The sequence below is a fragment of the Corvus hawaiiensis genome, chromosome 40 (genome assembly GCF_020740725.1).
Source record: "Corvus hawaiiensis isolate bCorHaw1 chromosome 40, bCorHaw1.pri.cur, whole genome shotgun sequence".
Taxonomy (NCBI): domain Eukaryota; kingdom Metazoa; phylum Chordata; class Aves; order Passeriformes; family Corvidae; genus Corvus; species Corvus hawaiiensis.
This window is the reverse complement of record NC_063252.1, coordinates 315,436-334,385: the sequence shown is the minus strand read 5'-3', so window position 1 is coordinate 334,385 and position 18,950 is coordinate 315,436. Positions and strand designations below refer to the sequence as shown.

The window sequence follows — 18,950 nt, the reverse complement described above, 5'->3', positions numbered from 1 at the left end:
GTTTGTCCCAATCCCCTCCCAATCCCCTCCCACTCCCTCCCAGTCCCTCCCAGTCCATCCCAGTTCCCTCCCAGTTCATTCCAGTACGGCCCAGTAACCCCCCCGTGCCTCCCAGTTCCCTCCCAGTTTGTCCCAGTCCCTCCCAGTCCCTGCCAGTTCCCTCCCAGTCCATCCCAGTCCATCCCAGCTCCCTCCCAGTCCCTCCCAGTTTGGCCCAGCCCCTCCCAGTTCCCTCCAAATCCAAACCAGTCCTTCCCAGAGCCTCCCAGTCCCTCCTAGTCCCCTCCCAGTTCCTTCCAGTTCCCTCCCAATCCCATCCCAGTCCATCCCAGTCCCCTCCCAGTCCGTCCCAGCTTGTCTCAGTCCCTCCCAGTCCCCTCCCAGTCCCCTCGCAGTCTCTCCCAGTTTGTCCCAATCCCATCCCAGTCCCTCCCAGTCCCGGCCCAGTCCCTCCCAGTCCATCCAGTTCCCTCCCAGTTCATTCCAGTACGGCCCAGTAACCCCCCCGTGCCTCCCAGTTCCCTCCCAGTTTGTCCCAGTCCCTCCCAGTTTGTCCCAATCCCCTCCCAGTCCCTCCCAGTTGCTCTCAGTTCCATCCCAGTCCATCCCAGTCCCCTCCCAGTCAGTCCCAGTCTCTCCCAGTCGCTCCCAGTTCCATCCCAGTCCATCCCAGTCCCCTCCCAGTCAGTCCCAGTCTCTCCCACTCCCCTCCCAGTCCGTCCCAGTTTGTCTCAGTCCCTCCCAGTCCCCTCCCAGTCCCTCCCAGTTGCTCCCAGTTCCATCCCAGTCCCCTCCCAGTCCCCTCCCAGTCCCTCCCAATCCCTCCCAGTTTGTCCCAATCCCCTCTCAATCCCCTCCCACTCCCTCCCAGTCCCTCCCAGTCCATCCCACTCCCCCTCCCGCTCACCTGACGTCACTCCCGCCCATCCCCCCGCGTTCCCGCGCTCTCCGTGACGTCACTTCCGGCCCAGCCCCGCCGCGGCCCCGGCGGTTCCCGGGGAGGCTCCGGTGGCGGCGGCGGCGGCGGCGGCGGCGCGCCCCAAGTGACGTCATCGCCGCGCGCCGAGCCCGCGCTCGCTCCCCATTGGCCGCCGCCTCGGCCAATCACGAAGCGGGGGGGCCCAATCCCCGCCCCCTTAATGACGTCACTCGGAGGCGGGGTTTGAACTGCGCTTTATTGGAGGGCGGGGGAGTGACGTCACGGGGAGCGCGGTGACGTCATCGGGAGGGGTTTAAAGGGGGCCCGGGAGGGACTGGGGAGGCCCCAGCGCTCCCAGTATGGACCAGTATGGACCAGTGTGGACCAGGGACCCCTCCCATTGCTCCCAGTATGGACCAGCATGGACCAGTGACCCCTCCCAGTGTTCCCAGTATGGACCGGTGACCTCTCCCAGTGCTCCCAGTAAGCCCAGTAACCACTCCCAGTGGTCCCAGTATGGACCAGTGACCCCTCCCAGTGCTCCCAGTATGGACCAGTGACCCCTCCAAAGCTCCCAGTGCTCCCAGTTCCCCTCCCAGTGCTCCCAGTATGGCCCCAAACCCCCTCCCAGTGCTCCCAGTGCTCCCAGTTCCCCTCCCAGTGCTCCCAGTATGGCCCCAACCCCCCTCCCAGTACCCCCAAACCCCCTCCCAGTTCCCCTCCCAGTGCTCCCAGTTGGGCCCAGTGCTCCCAGTGACCTTTCCCAGTGCTCCCAGTCCTCCCAGCACAGCCCGAACCCCCTCCCAGCGCTCCCAGTATGACCCAAAACGCCTCCCAGCGCTCCCAGTTCCCCCTCCCAGCGCTCCCAGCACGACCCACATCGGCCCAGCGACCCCTCCCAGTGCTCCCAGTTCCCCTCCCAGTGCTCCCAGTTCAACCCCCCGTGCTCCCGCCGGGCCTTCCCCCCTCCTCCTCCTCCTCCTGGCCCTGCCGGGGGGGCTCCCAGTGCTCCCAGTGCTCCCAGTTGGGCCCGGGGCCACCTCGAACTGGAGGCTCCCGTGCAGGGGGGGGAGGGCGGCGCTCTCCAGGGCGGCCACCAGGCGGCGCTGTCCTGCCCGCAGCGGCGTCACTGATTGGCTGAGCCGCAGCGTCTGCCCCGCCCCCACCGACCTGCCACCAGTAGAAACCAGTACAAACCAGTATGGGTCAGGATGGGGCGGACAGGCTCCCAGTGTGGGAGAAATCGGTCCCAGTTCCCTCCCAGTTCCCTCCCAGTATGAACCAGTAACCCTAAATCCCCTCCCAGCCCCTCCCAGTCTGTCCCAGTCCAAACCAGTCCAAACCAGTAAACCCAAATCCCCTCCCAGTTCCTCCCAGTATCAACCAGTAACTCTAAACCCCCTCCCACTCCCTTCTCAGTCTGTCCCAGTCCCCTCCCAGTCGCTCCCAGTCCCTCCCAATCCCCTCCCAGTCCCTCCCAGTCCCCTCCCAGTCCCTCCCAGTTCCTCCCAGTCCCTCCCAGTCCCTCCCAGTCGCTCCCAGTCCCTCCCAGTCCCTCCCAATCCCCTCCCAGTACCCCCAATCCCCTCCCAGTCCCTCCCAGTTCATCCCAGTCCATCCCAATCCCCTCCCAGTCCCTCCCAGTCCCCTCCCAGTCCCTCCAGTTCCCTCCCAGTCCCTCCCAGTCCCTCCCAGACCCTCCCAATCCCCTCCCAGTCCCTCCCAATCCCCTCCCAATCCCCTCCCAGTTCCTCCCAATTCATCCCAGTCCCTCCCAATCCCCTCCCAGTCCCTCCCAGTCCCTCCCAGTCCCTCCCAGTCCCTCCCAGTCTCACCCCAGTGACACCGGTTTGGGGCAGGAGATCCCCGCCCCCTCCATCCTGAGCGAGGCCCCAGTCAGAGGCTCGGGAAGGGGGTTCTGGAAAACCACCTGGACCGACACCTCCTGCCCCACCACGGCCGGGCCCAGGAGCTGCCGGGACACCCAAAATCCCACATTTTCACCCCAAAAAAAGCCAACCTCAATCTCAGCCCGAAATTCCCCCAAAATCCCCGCGTTTCACCCCAAAAAATCCCCGGGTTTAACCCCCAAAAATCACCTCTTTCAGCCCTAAAAATCACACTTTCCACCTCCAAATTCGCGGGTTCATCGGGAAAATTCAAGATGTGGGGATTTTTCGCCCAAAATGAGCGGGTTTAGCTCAAAAATGGCGATTTTTAGCACAAAAATGGCGGGGTTTAAAGCCAAAATTGGCATTTTTTGGCCCCAAAATGTTCTGGGCATCAGGTCTACCCATTGAAGGCAATGGAAAGCCAAAGGACATCAGGTCTACCCATTAGAGACAATGGGAAACCAAGGGACATCAGGTCTACCCGTTGAAGGCAATGGAAATCTAAGGGACATCAGGTCTACCCATTGAACACAATGGTAATCCAAGGGACATCAGGTCTACCCATTAGAGACAATGGGAAGCCAAGGGACATCAGGTCTATCCATTAGAGAAAAATAGGAATTTTTGGACATCAGGTCTACCCATCAAAGGCAATGGGAATTCTTGGACATCAGGTCTATCCATTAAAGACGGAGATTTTTGAATAGCAACGCTACATTAGACAATAGTGAGTTTTGGACAACAGGTCTACCGATTAAAGACAATGGGGATTTAAAGACATCAGGTCTACCAATTGAAGCCAATAGTAATAAAACGGTCATCAGGTCTACCCATTGAAGGCAATGGGAATTTTTGGACATCAGGTCTATCCATTGAAATTCTTGGACATCAGGTCCAGTCATTAAATTGGAAATTTTAAGACACCAGGTCTACCCATTGAAGGCAATGCACTTATCTGACATCAGGTCTACCCTTCAAATGCAAAGGGGGGAAATGTAAGACACCAGGTCTACCCATGAAAAAAGAACGGAAACATTGGGACACCAGGTCTACCCATTGCCGCCAATAGAAACTTTCGGCCATCAAGTCTACCCATTAAACACAATAGGGATTTGGGGACATCAGGTCTACCCAGTGCCCCCCTCAACGCCGACCCCAAACTGGGATAACCCCAAATTTTTTGGGATTATCCCGAATTTTTCCAGGAATCCCCACGATTTGAGGAACCTCCCGCTTTCGACGAACCCCCCCCCCCTCCCCGTACCGTCAGCGTCAGCTCTGGCGTGTGCAGCTGGACCCGCAGCTCCTTGGCCAGCACCTGGCCGGTCTCCTGGACAGTTCCGGCCACCGTCAGCTTCAGGGCGTCCTGGTCACCCACGTGCGGCTGGTACTCGGTGTAGGTCACGGTCATCGTCACCGTCTCCTCTGGGGGGGGACACCGGGGACACCCCCGGGGGGCTCAGGGGACACCCCCGGGGGGCTCAGGGGACATCGGGGACACCCCAGGGGGCTCAGGGGACACCCCCGGGGGGCCCAGGGGGCTCAGGGGGCACCCCCGGGGGGCTCAGGGGACACCCCCGGGGGGCTCAGGGGACACCGGGGACACCCCTCGGACACCCCTGGGTGGCCCCGAGGTGGCCCCGAGGGCGAGGGTTCCACTGGGGGTTGATGGGATGGGATGGGATGGGATGGGATGGGATGGGATGGGATGGGATGGGATGGGATGGGATGGGATGGGTGGGGGTGGGGGGGGGGGTTTGGGGACATTTTGGGGGGTCCTGGGTGGCCCCAGGGGGTCCCTGGGGGTGACCTTGGGGGGGGGGCGCTGTGCTGGCCTCGCCTCCCCCCGGCGGCGCCCTCCCAGTGCCTCCCAGTATGGACCAGTAAGGGCCAAATGGCCTCGTATTGGTGGGTTGAGAGCGGGCTGTGCTTCCCCCAGCGGCCTGGAGGGGGAGCTCGGGAGAGCAGTATGCACCAGTATGGACCAGTATGCACCGGTATGGACCAGTATAGACTAGTATGGACCAGTATGGACCAGTATGCACCAGTATGGACCAGTATGGACCAGTATGGACCGGTATGCACCAGTATGGACTGGTATGCACCAGTATGCACCAGTATGGACCAGTATAGACCAGTATGCACCAGTATGGACCAGTATGCACCAGTATGGATCAGTGCCCAACCGCTGCCTGACCAGTGGCCCTCCCAGTATATCCCAGCCCATCCCAGTGCTTCCCATTCTGATCCAAACTTTCCCCAGTCCCTCCCAGTCCCCTCCCAGTAACCCCAAACCAGTATAAACCAGTAACCACAAAGCCCCTTTTCACCCCTCCCAGTGCCCTCCCAGTTCCTCCCAGCCCACTCCCAGTAACCCCAAACCCCAAACCAGTAAGGAAAAACTCCAAACCAGTACAAACCAGTAACCCCAAACCTCACACCAGTATAAACCAGTAACCCCAAACCCTCTTTTCACCCCTCCCAATCCCTCCCAGTCCATCCCCAGTAACCTCAAACCCCAAACCAGTAACCCCAAACCCCAAACCAGTATAAACCAGTAACCCCAAACCCCCTTTTCACCCCTCCCAGTCCCTCCCAATCCACTCCCAGTAACCCCAAACCCCAAACCAGTACAAACCAGTAACCCCAAACCCCAAACCAGTAACCCCGAACCCCAAACCAGTACAAACCAGTAACCCCCAAGCCCCTTTTCACCCCTCCCAGTCCCTCCCAATCCCCTCCCAGTAACCCCAACCCCCAAACCAGTACAAACCAGTAACCCCAAACCCCAAACCAATAACCCCAAACCCCAAACCAGTACAAACCAGTAACCCCGCAGCCCCTTTTCACCCCTCCCAGTGCCTTCCCAGTCCCTCCCAATCCCCTCCCAGTCCCTCCCAGTCCCCTCCCAGTCCCTCCCAGTCCCTCCAAGTAACCCCAAACCCCAAACCAGTACAAACCAGTAACCCCAAACCCTCTTTTCACCCCTCCCAGTCCCTCCCAGTTCCCTCCCAGTAACCCCAAACCCCAAACCGGTACAAACCAGTAACCCCAAACCCCAAACCAGTATAAACCAGTAACCCCCAAACCCCCCTTTTCACCTCTCCCAGTCCCTCCCAGTTCCCTCCCAGTAACCCCAAACCCCAAACCAGTACAAACCAGTAACCCCAAACCCCAAACCAGTAACCCCAAACCAGTATAAACCAGTAACCCCCAAACCCCCCTTTTCACCCCTCCCAGTCCCTCCCAGTTCCCTCCCAGTAACCCCAAACCCCAAACCAGTAACCCCAAACCCCAAACCAGTACAAACCAGTAACCCCGCAGCCCCTTTTCACCCCTCCCAGTGCCTTCCCAGTCCCTCCCAATCCCCTCCCAGTCCCTCCCAGTCCCCTCCCAGTCCCTCCCAGTCCCTCCAAGTAACCCCAAACCCCAAACCAGTACAAACCAGTAACCCCAAACCCTCTTTTCACCCCTCCCAATCCCTCCCAGTCCCTCCCAGTCCATCCCCAGTAACCCCAAACCCCAAACCAGTAACCCCGAACCCCAAACCAGTACAAACCAGTAACCCCAAACCCCCTTTTCACCCCTCCCAGTCCCTCCCAATCCCCTCCCAGTAACCCCAACCCCCAAACCAGTACAAACCAGTAACCCCAAACCCCAAACCAGTAACCCCGAACCCCAAACCAGTACAAACCAGTAACCCCCAACCCCCTTTTCACCCCTCCCAGTCCCTCCCAATCCCCTCCCAGTAACCCCAACCCCCAAACCAGTACAAACCAGTAACCCCAAACCCCAAACCAGTAACCCCGAACCCCAAACCAGTACAAACCAGTAACCCCCAAGCCCCTTTTCACCCCTCCCAGTGCCTTCCCAGTCCCTCCCAGTCCCCTCCCAGTCCCTCCCAGTCCCTCCAAGTAACCCCAAACCCCAAACCAGTACAAACCAGTAACCCCAAACCCTCTCTTCACCCCTCCCAATCCCTCCCAGTCCCTCCCAGTCCATCCCCAGTAACCCCAAACCCCAAACCAGTAACCCCAAACCAGTATAAACCAGTAACCCCAAACCCCCTTTTCACCCCTCCCAGTCCCTCCCAATCCCCTCCCAGTAACCCCAACCCCCAAACCAGTACAAACCAGTAACCCCAAACCCCAAACCAGTAACCCCGAACCCCAAACCAGTATAAACCAGTAACCCCGCAGCCCCTTTTCACCCCTCCCAGTGCCTTCCCAGTCCCTCCCAGTCCCCTCCCAGTCCCTCCCAGTCCCTCCAAGTAACCCCAAACCCCAAACCAGTACAAACCAGTAACCCCAAACCCTCTTTTCACCCCTCCCAATCCCTCCCAGTCCCTCCCAGTCCATCCCCAGTAACCCCAAACCCCAAACCAGTAACCCCAAACCAGTATAAACCAGTAACCCCAAACCCCCTTTTCACCCCTCCCAATCCCTCCCAATCCCCTCCCAGTAACCCCAACCCCCAAACCAGTACAAACCAGTAACCCCAAACCCCAAACCAGTAACCCCGAACCCCAAACCAGTACAAACCAGTAACCCCGCAGCCCCTTTTCACCCCTCCCAGTGCCTTCCCAGTCCCTCCCAATCCCCTCCCAGTCCCTCCCAGTCCCTCCCAGTCCCTCCAAGTAACCCCAAACCTCACACCAGTATAAACCAGTAACCCCAAACCCTCTTTTCACCCCTCCCAATCCCTCCCAGTCCATCCCCAGTAACCCCAAACCCCAAACCAGTAACCCCAAACCCCAAACCAGTATAAACCAGTAACCCCAAACCCCCTTTTCACCCCTCCCAGTCCCTCCCAATCCACTCCCAGTAACCCCAAACCCCAAACCAGTACAAACCAGTAACCCCAAACCCCAAACCAGTAACCCCGAACCCCAAACCAGTACAAACCAGTAACCCCCAAGCCCCTTTTCACCCCTCCCAGTCCCTCCCAATCCACTCCCAGTAACCCCAAACCCCAAACCAGTACAAACCAGTAACCCCAAACCCCAAACCAGTAACCCCGAACCCCAAACCAGTACAAACCAGTAACCCCCAAGCCCCTTTTCACCCCTCCCAGTCCCTCCCAATCCCCTCCCAGTAACCCCAAACCTCAAACCAGTACAAACCAGTAACCCCAACCCCCAAACCAGTACAAACCAGTAACCTCAAACCCCAAACCAATAACCCCAAACCCCAAACCAGTACAAACCAGTAACCCCGCAGCCCCTTTTCACCCCTCCCAGTCCCTCCAAATCCCCTCCCAGTAACCCCAAACCCCAAACCAGTACAAACCAGTAACCCCAAACCCCAAACCAATAACCCCAAACCCCAAACCAGTACAAACCAGTAACCCCGCAGCCCCTTTTCACCCCTCCCAGTGCCTTCCCAGTCCCTCCCAGTCCCCTCCCAGTCCCTCCCAGTCCCTCCAAGTAACCCCAAACCCCAAACCAGTACAAACCAGTAACCCCAAACCCTCTTTTCACCCCTCCCAATCCCTCCCAGTCCCTCCCAGTCCATCCCCAGTAACCCCAAACCCCAAACTAGTAACCCCAAACCAGTATAAACCAGTAACCCCAAACCCCCTTTTCACCCCTCCCAGTCCCTCCCAATCCCCTCCCAGTAACCCCAACCCCCAAACCAATAACCCCAACCCCCAAACCAGTACAAACCAGTAACCTCGCACTCCCTTTTCAGCCCTCCCAGTGGCTCCCAGTGGCTCACCCTGGCCCGGCGGCACTGTCCGGCGGTGCTGCTCCTGCCGGAAGGCGGCTCCGGCCACGCCGGTGTAGCGCACGGCGCAGAGCGAGAGGCGCAGCCGCAGCGTCCGCGGCTCCAGGCCCTGGTTCCGCACCAGCGCCCGCAGCTCCAGCTCGGCTCCGGCCACGGCCGGGCCCGCGGCCACCGTCAGCGTCAGCTCGCCGGCCGAGGCCGCGGCGCGGTTGCGCGGCCGGGAACCGTGGGCGGTGGCCGTGGAGACGGCGCGGCGCTCCTCCTCCGAGCCTGGCGCGGGGGGCAAGCGGTGGGCAAGGGGTGGGCAAGGGTTGGGTCAAGGGTTGGGTCAAGGGGTCAAGGGGTGGGCCATGGGGTCAAGGGTTGGGTCATGGGGTCAAGGGGTCAAGGGTTGGGTCAAGGGGTCAAGGGTTGGGTCAAGGGTTGGGCCGTGGGGTCAAGGGTTGGGTCAAGGGTTGGGTCAAGGGGTCAAGGGTTGGTCAAGGGTTGGGCCGTGGGGTCAAGGGTTGGGTCAAGGGTTGGGTCAAGAGGTCAAGGATTCGGTCCAGGGGTCAAGGGTTGGGCCGTGGGGTCAAGGGTTGGGTCAAGGGTTGGGTCAAGGGGTCAAGGGTTGGTCAAGGGTTGGGCCGTGGGGTCAAGGGTTGGGTCAAGGGTTGGGTCAAGAGGTCAAGGATTCGGTCAAGGGGTCAAGGGTTGGGCCATAGGGTCAAGGGTTGGGTCAAGGGTTGGGTCAAGGGGTCAAGGGTTGGGTCAAGGGTTGGGTCAAGGGGTCAAGGGTTGGGCCGTGGGGTCAAGGGTTGGGTCAAGGGTTGGGTCAAGGGGTCAAGGGTTGGGTCAAGGGTTGGGTCAAGGGGTCAAGGGTTGGGTCAAGGGTTGGGTCAAGGGGTCAAGGGTTGGGTCAAGGGTTGGGTCAAGGGGTCAAGGGTTGGGTCAAGGGTTGGGTCAAGGGGTCAACGGTTGGTCAGGGGTTGAGTCATGGGGTCAAGGGTTGGGTCAAGGGTTGGGCCATGGGGTCAAGGGTTGGGTCAAGGGTTGGGTCATGGGGTCAAGGGTTGGGTCATGGGGTCAAGGGTTGGTCAAGGGTTGGGGTCAAGGGGGCAAGGGTTGGGTCAAGGGTTGGGTCAAGGGGTCAAGGGTTGGGTCAAGGGTTGGGTCAAGGGGTCAAGGGTTGGTCAGGGGTTGAGTCATGGCGGCAAGGGTTGGTCAAGGGTTGGGTCAAGAGGTCAAGGATTCGGTCAAGGGGTCAAGGGTTGGGCCATGGGGTCAAGGGTGGGGTCAAGGGGTCAAGTGTTGGGTCAAGGGGTCAAGGGTTGGGCCATGGGGTCAGTGGTTGGGTCATGGGGTCAAGGGTTGGTCAAGGGTTGGGCCATGGGGTCAAGGGTGGGGTCAAGGGGTCAAGGGTTGGGTCATGGGGTCAAGGGTTGGGTCATGGGGTCAAGGGTTGGGTCATGGGGTCAAAGGTTGGGTCATGGGGTCAAGGGTTGGGTCATGGGGTCAAGGGTTGGGTCATGGGGTCAAGGGTTGGGTCATGGGGTCAAGGGTTGGGTCATGGGGTCAAGGGTTGGGGTCAAGGGGTCAAAGGTTGGGTCATGGGGTCAAGGGTTGGGTCATGGGGTCAAGGGTTGGGTCATGGGGTCAAGGGTTGGGTCATGGGGTCAAGGGTTGGGGTCAAGGGGTCAAGGGTTGGGTCATGGGGTCAAGGGTCGGTCAAGGGTTGGGTCAAGGGGTCAAGGGTTGGGTCATGGGGTCAAGGGTCGGTCAAGGGTTGGGTCAAGGGGTCAAGGGTTGGGTCATGGGGTCAAGGGTTGGGTCAAGGGGTCAAGGGTCGGTCAAGGGTTGGGTCAAGGGGTCAAAGGTCAACAGCACCACTGCCCAATGGCCCTGTGGCCACTCCCATGAGCCACTGGTCACCCATTGGTCACCCATTGATCACCCATCGATCACCCATCGATCACTCATTGATCACCTATTGATCACCCATTGATCCCCCATTGATCACCCTTTGATCCCCCATTGATCAGCCATTGGTCACCCATTGATCACCCATTGATCACCCATTGATCCCCCATCGATCACCCATTGGTCACCCATTGATCACCCATCGATCACTCATTGATCACCTATTGATCACCCATTGATCCCCCATTGATCACCCATTGGTCCCCCATTGATCAGCCATTGGTCACCCATCGATCACTCATTGATCACCCATAGGTCACCCATCGATGCCCCACTGGTCACCCATCAATCACCCAGTGGTCACCCATCAATCACCTATTGATCCCCCATTGCTCCCCCATTGATCCCCCAATGATTCTCCACCCATCACCTATTGATCACCCATCGATCCCCCCCGGGTGCCTCACCCTCAGGGTGCTTGTACAGGTGGGTGATGTCCACTCTGCCGGCCGCTCCGGCCGCCAGCGTATTGATCCCCCATTGATTGATCCCCCATCCATTGATCCCCATTGATCCCCCATTGCTCACCCATCAGTCACCCACTGATGACCCATTGATCACCCACTGATGCCCCATTGATGCCCCATTGATCACCCATTGATCACCCATCCGTCACCCACTGGTCACCCATCTGTCACCCATTGATCCCCCATTGCTCCCCCATTGCTCCCCCATTGCTCCCCCATTGATCATCCATTGATCCTCCATTGATCACCCACTGGTCACCCATCAGTCACTCATTGATCCCCCATTGATCCCCCATTGCTCACCCATTGATCCCCCATTGATGCCCCATTGATTGATCCCCCACTGACTGATCCCCCATTCACTGATCCCCCATTGATTGATCACCCATCGATCACCCATTGATCACCCATCGATCCCCCCGGGTGCCTCACCCTCAGGGTGCTTGTACAGCTGGGTGATGTCCACTCTCCCGGCCGCTCCGGCCGCCAGCGTATTGATCCCCCATTGATTGATCCCCCATCCATTGATCCCCCATTGATTGATCCCCCATCCATTGATCCCCCATTGATTGATCACCTATTGATCACCCATCGATCCCCCCTGGGTGCCTCACCCTCAGGGTGCTTGTACAGCTGGGTGATGTCCACTCTCCCGGCCGCTCCGGCCGCCAGCGTATTGATCCCCCATTGATTGATCCCCCATCGATTGATCCCCCATCCATTGATCCCCCATCCATTGATCCCCCATCGATTGATCCCCCATTGATTGATCACCTATTGATCACCCATCGATCCCCCCCGGGTGCCTCACCCTCGGGGTGCTTGTACAGGTGGGTGATGTCCACTCTGCCGGCCGCTCCGGCCGCCAGCGTATTGATCCCCCATTGATTGATCCCCCATCCATTGATCCCCATTGATCCCCCATTGCTCACCCATCAGTCACCCACTGATGACCCATTGATCACCCACTGATGCCCCATTGATGCCCCATTGATCACCCATTGATCACCCATCCGTCACCCACTGGTCACCCATCTGTCACCCATTGATCCCCCATTGCTCCCCCATTGCTCCCCCATTGCTCCCCCATTGATCACCCATTGATCACCCATCCGTCACCCACTGGTCACCCATCAATCACCTATTGATCCCCCATTGCTCCCCCATTGATCCCCCAATGATTCTCCACCCATCACCCATTGATCACCCATCGATCCCCCCGGGTGCCTCACCCTCAGGGTGCTTGTACAGGTGGGTGATGTCCACTCTGCCGGCCGCTCCGGCCGCCAGCGTATTGATCCCCCATTGATTGATCCCCCATCCATTGATCCCCCATCCATTGATCCCCCATCGATTGATCCCCCATTGATTGATCACCTATTGATCACCCATCGATCCCCCCCGGGTGCCTCACCCTCGGGGTGCTTGTACAGGTAGGTGATGTCCACTCTCCCGGCCGCTCCGGCCGCCAGCGTATTGATCCCCCATTGATTGATCCCCCATCCATTGATCCCCATTGATCCCCCATTGCTCACCCATCAGTCACCCACTGATGACCCATTGATCACCCACTGATGCCCCATTGATGCCCCATTGATCACCCATTGATCACCCATCCGTCACCCACTGGTCACCCATCTGTCACCCATTGATCCCCCATTGCTCCCCCATTGCTCCCCCATTGCTCCCCCATTGATCATCCATTGATCCTCCATTGATCACCCACTGGTCACCCATCAGTCACTCATTGATCCCCCATTGATCCCCCATTGCTCACCCATTGATCCCCCATTGATGCCCCATTGATTGATCCCCCACTGACTGATCCCCCATTCACTGATCCCCCATTGATTGATCACCCATCGATCACCCATTGATCACCCATCGATCCCCCCGGGTGCCTCACCCTCGGGGTGCTTGTACAGGTGGGTGATGTCCACTCTCCCGGCCGCTCCGGCCGCCAGCGTATTGATCCCCCATTGATTGATCCCCCATCCATTGATCCCCCATTGATTGATCACCTATTGATCACCCATCGATCCCCCCCGGGTGCCTCACCCTCGGGGTGCTTGTACAGGTGGGTGATGTCCACTCTCCCGACCACTCCGGCCGCCAGCGTATTGATCCCCCATCCATTGATCCCCCATCGATTGATCCCCCATTGATTGATCACCTATTGATCACCCATCGATCCCCCCCGGGTGCCTCACCCTCAGGGTGCTTGTACAGGTGGGTGATGTCCACTCTGCCGGCCGCTCCGGCCGCCAGCGTATTGATCCCCCATTGATTGATCCCCCATCCATTGATCCCCATTGATCCCCCATTGCTCACCCATCAGTCACCCACTGATGACCCATTGATCACCCACTGATGCCCCATTGATGCCCCATTGATCACCCATTGATCACCCATCCGTCACCCACTGGTCACCCATCTGTCACCCATTGATCCCCCATTGCTCCCCCATTGCTCCCCCATTGCTCCCCCATTGATCATCCATTGATCACCCACTGGTCACCCACTGGTCACCCATCAGTCACTCATTGATCCCCCATTGATCCCCCATTGCTCCCCCATTGATCCCCCATTGATGCCCCATTGATTGATCCCCCACTGACTGATCCCCCATTCACTGATCCCCCATTGATTGATCACCCATCGATCACCCATTGATCACCCATCGATCCCCCCGGGTGCCTCACCCTCAGGGTGCTTGTACAGGTGGGTGATGTCCACTCTCCCGGCCGCTCCGGCCACCAGCGTATTGATCCCCCATCGATTGATCCCCCATCCATTGATCCCCATTGATTGATCACCTATTGATCACCCATCGATCCCCCCCGGGTGCCTCACCCTCGGGGTGCTTGTACAGGTGGGTGATGTCCACTCTGCCGGCCGCTCCGGCCGCCAGCGTATTGATCCCCCATTGATTGATCCCCCATCCATTGATCCCCCATCCATTGATCCCCCATCGATTGATCCCCCATTGATTGATCACCTATTGATCACCCATCGATCCCCCCTGGGTGCCTCACCCTCAGGGTGCTTGTACAGGTAGGTGATGTCCACTCTCCCGGCCGCTCCGGCCGCCAGCGTATTGATCCCCCATTGATTGATCCCCCATCCATTGATCCCCATTGATCCCCCATTGCTCACCCATCAGTCACCCACTGATGACCCATTGATCACCCACTGATGCCCCATTGATGCCCCATTGATCACCCATTGATCACCCATCCGTCACCCACTGGTCACCCATCTGTCACCCATTGATCCCCCATTGCTCCCCCATTGCTCCCCCATTGCTCCCCCATTGATCATCCATTGATCCTCCATTGATCACCCACTGGTCACCCATCAGTCACTCATTGATCCCCCATTGATCCCCCATTGCTCACCCATTGATCCCCCATTGATGCCCCATTGATTGATCCCCCACTGACTGATCCCCCATTGACTGATCCCCCATTGATTGATCACCCATCGATCACCCATTGATCACCCATCGATCCCCCCGGGTGCCTCACCCTCAGGGTGCTTGTACAGGTGGGTGATGTCCACTCTCCCGGCCGCTCCGGCCGCCAGCGTATTGATCCCCCATTGATTGATCCCCCATCGATTGATCCCCCATTGATTGATCCCCCATCCATTGATCCCCCATTGATTGATCACCTATTGATCACCCATCGATCTCCCCTGGGTGCCTCACCCTCGGGGTGCTTGTACAGGTGGGTGATGTCCACTCTGCCGGCCGCTCCGGCCGCCAGCGTATTGATCCCCCATCGATTGATCCCCCATCCATTGATCCCCCATCCATTGATCCCCCATCGATTGATCCCCCATTGATTGATCACCTATTGATCACCCATCGATCCCCCCCGGGTGCCTCACCCTCAGGGTGCTTGTACAGCTGGGTGATGTCCACTCTCCCGGCCGCTCCGGCCGCCAGCGTATTGATCCCCCATTGATTGATCCCCCATCCATTGATCCCCATTGATCCCCCATTGCTCACCCATCAGTCACCCATTGATGACCCATTGATCACCCACTGATGCCCCATTGATGCCCCATTGATCACCCATTGATCACCCATCCATCACCCACTGGTCACCCATCTGTCACCCATTGATCCCCCATTGCTCCCCCATTGCTCCCCCATTGCTCCCCCATTGATCATCCATTGATCCTCCATTGATCACCCACTGGTCACCCATCAGTCACTCATTGATCCCCCATTGATCCCCCATTGCTCACCCATTGATCCCCCATTGATGCCCCATTGATTGATCCCCCACTGACTGATCCCCCATTGACTGATCCCCCATTGATTGATCACCCATCGATCACCCATTGATCACCCATCGATCCCCCCGGGTGCCTCACCCTCAGGGTGCTTGTACAGGTGGGTGATGTCCACTCTCCCGGCCGCTCCGGCCGCCAGCGTATTGATCCCCCATCGATTGATCCCCCATCCATTGATCCCCCATCCATTGATCCCCCATCGATTGATCCCCCATTGATTGATCACCTATTGATCACCTATCGGTCCCCCCCCGGGTGCCTCACCCTCGGGGTGCTTGTACAGGTGGGTGATGTCCACTCTCCCGGCCGCTCCGGCCGCCAGCGTATTGATCCCCCATCCATTGATCCCCCATCGATCGATCCCCCATTGATTGATCACCTATTGATCACCCATCGATCCCCCCGGGTGCCTCACCCTCGGGGTGCTTGTACAGGTGGGTGATGTCCACTCTCCCGACCACTCCGGCCGCCAGCGTATTGATCCCCCATTGATTGATCCCCCATCCATTGATCCCCATTGATCCCCCATTGCTCACCCATCAGTCACCCATTGATGACCCATTGATCACCCACTGATGCCCCATTGATGCCCCATTGATCACCCATTGATCACCCATCCATCACCCACTGGTCACCCATCTGTCACCCATTGATCCCCCATTGCTCCCCCATTGCGCCCCCATTGCTCCCCCATTGATCATCCATTGATCCTCCATTGATCACCCACTGGTCACCCATCAGTCACTCATTGATCCCCCATTGATCCCCCATTGCTCCCCCATTGATCCCCCATTGATGCCCCATTGATTGATCCCCCACTGACTGATCCCCCATTGACTGATCCCCCATTGATTGATCACCCATCGATCACCCATTGATCACCCATCGGTCCCCCCGGGTGCCTCACCCTCAGGGTGCTTGTACAGGTGGGTGATGTCCACTCTCCCGGCCGCTCCGGCCGCCAGCGTATTGATCCCCCATTGATTGATCCCCCATCCATTGATCCCCCATTGATTGATCCCCCATCCATTGATCCCCCATTGATTGATCACCTATTGATCACCCATCGATCCCCCCCGGGTGCCTCACCCTCGGGGTGCTTGTACAGGTGGGTGATGTCCACTCTCCCGGCCGCTCCGGCCGCCAGCGTATTGATCCCCCATTGATTGATCCCCCATCCATTGATCCCCATTGATCCCCCATTGCTCACCCATCAGTCACCCACTGATGACCCATTGATCACCCACTGATGCCCCATTGATGCCCCATTGATCACCCATTGATCACCCATCCGTCACCCACTGGTCACCCATCTGTCACCCATTGATCCCCCATTGCTCCCCCATTGCTCCCCCATTGCTCCCCCATTGATCATCCATTGATCCTCCATTGATCACCCACTGGTCACCCACCAGTCACTCATTGATCCCCCATTGATCCCCCATTGCTCCCCCATTGATCCCCCATTGATGCCCCATTGATTGATCCCCCACTGACTGATCCCCCATTGACTGATCCCCCATTGATTGATCACCCATCGATCACCCATTGATCACCCATCGGTCCCCCCGGGTGCCTCACCCTCAGGGTGCTTGTACAGGTGGGTGATGTCCACTCTCCCGGCCGCTCCGGCCACCAGCGTATTGATCCCCCATCGATTGATCCCCCATCCATTGATCCCCCATCCATTGATCCCCCATCGATTGATCCCCCATTGATTGATCACCTATTGATCACCCATCGATCCCCCCCGGGTGCCTCACCCTCGGGGTGCTTGTACAGGTGGGTGATGTCCACTCTCCCGGCCGCTCCGGCCGCCAGCGTATTGATCCCCCATCCATTGATCCCCCATCCATTGATCCCCCATTGATTGATCACCTATTGATCACCCATCGATCCCCCATTGCCTCACCCTCGGGGTGCTTGTACAGGTGGGTGATGTCCACTCTCCCGGCCGCTCCGGCCGCCAGGGTGCTGATGCTGCGGCCGATGGCGCCCTCCTCCACGTGCACCACGGCGAAGCCGCCGTGCGCCTGCCGCTGCCAGTACACCTTGTCGCTGTTCACCTGCGCGGCCACGCCCCCTCATTAGCATGGCAGGGGACACGCCCCCTCGCTCATTAGCATGGCCGGGGACACGCCCCCTCGCTCATTAGCATGGCCCCGCCCCCCCTCGTTTGCGTGCGGCGGCCACGCCCACCTCGGCGAAGACGAAGGGCGTGTCGTACTTGAGGAAGACGTGGCCGTTCTTGACGGCCGTCACCGAGCAGGGCCCGCAGCAGAACAGCCCTGAGGGGACGGGGAGAGACCAGTATGGACCGGTATGGACCGGTATGGACCGGTATGGACCGGTATGGTTCAGTATAAAGCAGTGTAAACCAGTATGGACCGGTATGGACCACTATGGTTCCGTATAAACCAGTGTGAAGCAGTATAAAGCAGTATGGACCAGTATGGACCAGTATGGTTCAGTATAAACCAGTATGGACCAGGATGGTTCAGTATAAACCAGTATAAACCACTATAAACCAGTATGGACCAGTATGGACCAGTATGGACCAGTACGGACCACTATGGTTCAGTATAAACCAGTATGGACCAGTATGGGCTGGCATGGACCAGTATGGTTCAGTATAAACCGGTATAAACCACTGTAAACCAGTATGGACCAGTATGGACTGGTATGGAACGGTATGGACCGGTATAAACCAGCATGGTTCAGTATAAACCAGTATGGTTCAGTACAAACCGGTATGGACCAGTATGGTTCAGTATAAACCACTATAAACCAGTATGGACCAGTATGGACTGGCATGGACCAGTATGGTTCAGTATAAACCGGTATAAACCACTGTAAACCAGTATGGACCAGTATGGACTGGTATGGAACGGTATGGACCGGTATAAACCAGCATGGTTCAGTATAAACCAGTATGGTTCAGCACAAACCGGTATGGACCAGTATGGTTCAGTATAAACCAGTATAAACCACTGTAAACCAGTATGGACCAGTATGGACTGGCATGGACCAGTATGGTTCAGTATAAACCGGTATAAACCACTGTAAACCAGTATGGACCAGTATGGACTGGCATGGACCAGTATGGTTCAGTATAAACCGGTATAAACCACTGTAAACCAGTATGGACCAGTATGGACTGGTATGGAACGGTATGGACCGGTATAAACCAGCATGGTTCAGTATAAACCAGTATGGACCAGTATGGACCAGTATGGACCGGTATGGACCAGTATGGACCGGTATGGACCAGTATAAACCAGTATAAACCAGTATAAAGCAGTATAAACCAGTATGGACCGGTATGGACCACTACGGTTCAGTATAAACCAGTATGGACCAGTATGGACCAGTATGGTTCAGTATAAACCAGTATGGTTCAGTATAAACCAGTATAAACCAGTATGGACCAGTATGGACCGGTATAAACCAGTATAAGCTGGTACTGTTCAGTATAAACCAGTATAAACCAGTATGGACCAGTATGGACCGGTATGGACCAGTATAAACTAGTATAAACTGGTACTGTTCAGTATAAACCAGTATAAACCGGTATGGACCAGTATGGACCAGTATAAGCTGGTACGGTCCAGTATAAACCAGCATGGACCAGTATGGACCGGTATAAACCGGTATGGACCAGTATAAACCAGTATAAACCGGTATA

General features: G+C 57.8%; 1 protein-coding gene and 1 long non-coding RNA gene across 2 annotated transcripts in view; both read right to left on the bottom strand.

Moving 5' to 3' along the window:
• Positions 1-1,156: 1,156 nt before the first annotated feature.
• On the bottom strand, positions 1,157-1,507 carry LOC125319303. Its single transcript, XR_007200659.1, has 2 exons — positions 1,449-1,507; positions 1,157-1,385 (listed from the first exon to the last, which is right to left on the bottom strand). It is a non-coding gene; the product is annotated as an uncharacterized LOC125319303 (long non-coding RNA).
• A 203-nt stretch (positions 1,508-1,710) lies between these two features.
• TGM1 (transglutaminase 1) overlaps positions 1,711-18,950 on the bottom strand; it is a gene marked incomplete at its 3' end in the record, with an annotated part of 51,634 nt that continues 34,394 nt past the window's right edge. Inside the window, exons 9-14 of the mRNA XM_048290405.1 lie at positions 17,465-17,553; positions 17,178-17,331; positions 8,529-8,807; positions 4,076-4,236; positions 2,755-2,891; positions 1,711-2,089 (exon numbers count right to left, since the gene is read on the bottom strand). Of these exons, the coding sequence (XP_048146362.1) occupies positions 1,711-2,089; positions 2,755-2,891; positions 4,076-4,236; positions 8,529-8,807; positions 17,178-17,331; positions 17,465-17,553 (1,199 nt within the window). The remainder of the gene's footprint in view (positions 2,090-2,754; positions 2,892-4,075; positions 4,237-8,528; positions 8,808-17,177; positions 17,332-17,464; positions 17,554-18,950) is intronic.